Source organism: Parasteatoda tepidariorum, chromosome 5, assembly GCF_982258835.1.
Source record: "Parasteatoda tepidariorum strain Cologne lab strain chromosome 5, Ptep-v5.0, whole genome shotgun sequence".
NCBI lineage: Eukaryota > Metazoa > Arthropoda > Arachnida > Araneae > Theridiidae > Parasteatoda > Parasteatoda tepidariorum.
In genome coordinates this window covers 19,470,002-19,474,815 of record NC_141759.1, presented here as the reverse complement: position 1 = coordinate 19,474,815, position 4,814 = coordinate 19,470,002, and the positions used below count along the sequence as shown (strand labels likewise).

General features: G+C 33.0%; 1 protein-coding gene across 1 annotated transcript; it reads left to right on the top strand.

The window, feature by feature from the left end:
• Positions 1–844: 844 nt before the first annotated feature.
• Positions 845–4,042, top strand: LOC107445871 (delta-latroinsectotoxin-Lt1a-like). Its single transcript, XM_087162654.1, has one exon. The coding sequence runs from the start codon at positions 845–847 to the stop codon at positions 4,040–4,042; it is 3,198 nt and encodes a 1,065-aa protein (XP_087018780.1).
• Positions 4,043–4,814: the final 772 nt, after the last annotated feature.

Below are 4,814 nucleotides of genomic sequence, written 5' to 3'. Positions count from 1 at the left end.
CATACCTGCCAACTTTTAATCCCTTCCATTCTGATATTATCCAGTGGTATTAGAATGGAATTAAAATTTAATTTTTAAGCCAGAAAATACATTGTATTTGAAAAAGCTTAAGCTGATAACCGTGATAGCAAAACATAACAATATATATGCTTAGTTTTTTTAAGTATAGTGGTGATCAAAATCATTTAAAAATTAAGTTTATAAAAGAAGAAAAAGTATATATTTACTACCACTTTAAATATAAAAATAAAATTTTACGCCAAATGCGTAAAAGTTGGCAGGTTTGATCAAAAAGGAATTCTTGTTTGAGAACGTAACATAATATTTTGTACTTTTTATCAATAATATTAAAAAATAATGATAAAGATTCTGCTTCACAGGCAGATGTTTAAAATATGTTGTCATATGAATTCTGTTATGCATGTTTTGAAATTAAATATTCAAAGTTGCTGCCACAGATTTGATATTTTGTCAGAAATTGAAGTTAAGTATCATACGAACAGCTGCGAAAATGTCTATTGTCTGTAAAATTTGTGATTTCTTTTTAAATAAAATCTAACAATTCTAAAATATTTTTCTTATCAAACAGCTGTTTTAAGAAACTTATCAAGGAAGAAACGAATTCTCAACTGTCAGCTGCCGTTGAGAGAAGTATATAAAATGGATATTATGACGGGTAAAACTGAACCTTTTAGGAGGATCTTTATACGGCTTTTTAGGTTTGGAAAAAGAAGTAAGTATAAATTTTTCTTGAAATTACGGCTTTCCGATAGAAATTAAGAATTTCGTCGCGGCACTGCACTTGTTAAAAAAACTAACAGCAAAATAATCTACCACCATAAACATGTTGAAGAGATTTGAGAAAAAGTCTAATCTTGGAAAAATGGTAGCTGGCAGTGACTTAAACATGCTGGCGCGTTTTAGAAGAGAAACTGATCTGGAGAGGCTTGCCCGTGAATGCAAGAAATTAGAAGAAGGCATGAATTGGTCAGATTCTATAACGGGATTTTTCGGTGTTGCGGCAGGGGTAGCGGGCATTCTAGCGATGCCCGGGTTGGGAATGGTGCTGTCAGGAGTCATGTTTGGATCGGCAGTAGGTAAAGGAGTTCTAGGTTCCGCTTCCATTGAAAGAGACTGCGGTGATGTATCATTTAAAGAGTTGGAACTGAGACTAAACAAAACTTTAAACGGGATAATCCAGAAGTTAGATCAGCAAACTGAAATACTAAAAGATGCTCATGATATTGTCAGTAAAACTTTAACTGAAATTGAAAAGATAAGGGTTTCGATGGATCAGGGCTTCGAACGGATTCTAGACTCCATCGAACGTCAAGACATAAATAAATTAGTTACGGACATAAAATTAGCTTATAATTCATTGCTAATTAGTGAAAATAATCGGAAAATCGTACCAAATGACGAATATTTCAATTTTATTGAGCAAGAGATTAGCGATAAGCTTCTTTATAACTACATTAATTCTAAGGGCACATTGTTCAAAGCTATATTTTCAATCATCAATAACAGTTACGCAATTCCAAAGGACATTAACCATCAAAATGCTTACAATGCTCTGACTGCTCTGAGTTTTGGCACTCTTACATTTACGAATATTTTATTCACCCTTTTAGATCAGTTTACTTACATTTCGGAATATTATTATCAAGAAAAAGATTTTTTAAAGTTTAACCAATGTATGACACTCCTTATAGTTCATTTTACAATGTTTAAGCAGTTCTTACTAAAGTCAAAGGGTGGTTTACTTAATAAAGTTATACAGATTTCGGAGGAAGTTCAGCAAAAACACAACATTAAAGAAGTTAAAAAGGATTTGTACAATGATATTGTAAGTAAAACAAATAGCTTGAAAGTTGTAAAGCAAAATATTGAAAAGATGAGTTTGAAAATAATCGAAGCCGAGCCGCCGAAAGAAATTGATGTTCGTTTTGATACATATTCCGGAAATAAATTGAGCAAAACGGACTTTTTAGATTGGAAGAGAGGAACAAAAGTTAGCTACGCAACACAATACGAAAAAGATGGCAAATATTCCAGAATAAGCAGATGGACAGACGAGGATGTGTTTGATATTGCCAACCCAGAGATAGTAATTAAAAATAAGAGTGACAAAAACAGGCTCGTTTTTAGAATGTTTGCCTGCCACAAACCAGAGTTGATTCGTATTATTTCTGGTTCTCAAAATAAGTTTAGAGACATTGACAGAGATTTATATGATTTAGCGTTTAAGAAATCATACAACGATAAGAATATAATGCAGAATATGAATAAACTTTTAAATCTGGGTGCTAACGTTTCCACTGTTTTTGAACGCGAAAGAGGTGTGATTCACGCAGCAGCTGCATCAGGAAGGGTTACTATGCTGAAACAAATTTTGGAAGTCGACCGTAAAGTCATTGACCAGAAAGATTCGAAAGGTTACACTCCTTTGCACATAGCTATTGAAAACAACAGATCAGATTTCGTGAAGGAGCTTGTAAAACAGGGCGCGGACGTCAACGCCAAAACGAACGAGGATAATGTAACACCCTTGCATTTGGCAGTTCGTTTTCAGTCCGAAAAAAGCGTAGAACATTTGTTGTCTAGTAAGAAAATCAAACCTAACGAGGTAGAAAAATCTGGGAAAACACCTTTGCATGTCGCTGTTTCAGATAAATCATTGAGCCCGAAAATAGCGCATTTATTAATAAAAAATAATAAGGTTGATGTGAACGTTAAAGATTCTTTAGGACTAACGGCTTTGCATATAGCTGTCTCTTTAAATTCTGAGGTATATTCTCGCTACTTGATGGAGAGTAGTAGAATCAATTTATACGCGAAAGATAAAAACGGCATGGCTGCGATTCACTTTGCAGCAATGTATGGATATGAAGATATAGTTCGCAGATTAATTGCTTATGGTATGGATAATTTAAATTCTCCTGCCACTGACAAAAAATGGACTCCTCTTCATTTCGCTGTCTACTTTAAGCATGGAAGGTTAGTAGATAATTTGTTGGTTTGGACTCAAACAAAGGGAAAGATTTCGGTGGATGAGCCAGATGCACAACAGCAGACGCCATTGCATTTAGCAGCTCAGAGTGGTGTTGATAGATCAGTTGATTATCTGATTGCAGCGGGAGCTAAAACTTATAAGAAGACTGCTGAAGGTTATACACCTCTTGCCATTGCGATCATTAACAAAAAAGAAGACATTGTTCGGGACATAGTATCATGGGAGGGAACAGAGGCTCAAAAATTGCCAAATAGCACAAGTATCCAAGAGGTTGATTTAACAGCTTGCGAATTAGCAGAAGAGCAAAACTTTATGTTTGATTATTTGGTAGAAAAAGGTCGTTGTGATAGAGAAAGATGGTATCCAGTTCAGTTCGAGGAAAATTCTAGCAAATACTTCGAGGCGAATCCTGACGGTTTTGATAAATACAATCATTTTGATAAATACACGCAAGGAGAAAAGCTAGAATTTAAGGATGAAGAATATGGCAAATTTATTAGAGATTTTCCTCTTGATTATTACGCAAATAATGAAGCTAAAACTTTAAGCAATTCTTTCAAATTGGATGAAGATAAGAAAATGAAAGATTTCAAAACCTTTGATCATGTAGATGTTAGTGGTGCTCTGCTGTTGTTGGATTTGCTCGTTCGCAAATTAACAAATGAAAAGTATGTTTCTAATTGGAGATACGGAAACTCTCCGTTCGAAGCAAGAGTTCAGGCTTTGGAAATAACTGAGAAGCTGGATAAAGTTTTAAATGAAATAAGTTCTGTGAAGCGTAAGGAAAGTTTAAATTCATTCGATCTTTACACTAATGTACGCAAAGCCATACAGAGCGGTAATGAAAAGAAATTTCTAGATACATTGTGTTCTTACATAAACGAGTTCTCATCTTTAAAACCTGAAGGAGTTGGAGAAGTTTTAGAAGTTATTTTATCAAACGATCCCAAAATGATTATTTCCAATAGGAAGATTGATCAAAAGCTTCAAAGCTTAATTACGCACTCCTGCTTTCAAAAGAAGTTTTGAATATGTTAGACATATGTCAAACAGGTCTTTCTTATCTTATAAGTAATTAAGTTAAAATTAAAAATTACTTCGTGTGCCTGTTTACAATTTCCTAATTTCTTGGGTGTTGGTACTTAACTTTAAAAATATTTAAATTTGGAAATATCTATTGGTTCCTTATTCACTTTTCGTTTGCGAGTAGCACCAGATTAGGCAACGCTATGCAAAGTTATAAAGATAATTAACGAATTATATATTTTATATTTGATAGAGAAAGAGACTACCTTAAGCTGAACGTATTTTCCAGAATTTGTAAAAAGAAAAAGAAAACTTTATCGCTTAACTATTGATTTCTTAATACTTTTATGAACTTGAAGAAAAATAAACCTTGCCTCCCAATTCCACGGATAATCGAGACTTTACTGTATTTTACTGTACGAAAGAATTTTCAGACAAAGTACTCTAGAGTTTTGATTCATGGCCAAATGAAACGATATAAACATCGTTATCAATTTAATGAAAAATTTCTAAAGTGAATATTTTAAACTGATGAATTAATAAATAAAATCATTTCTCAAATATTTTCATGTGTATTTTCGATATTTTTATTAAATTCTTTTAGAGCAAAATGCCACTTTCATGATTGAGATGAATTAGAGAGGATTTCATTTCGTGATTAGATCACGACGCCAATAGTTATCCCCTAAATTTATTGTTAAAGATAATTTAATGTCAGAAAACTCAACCATAAAATTGATAACGGTGCTAATTTTTTTAAATAGAAAGATAATTT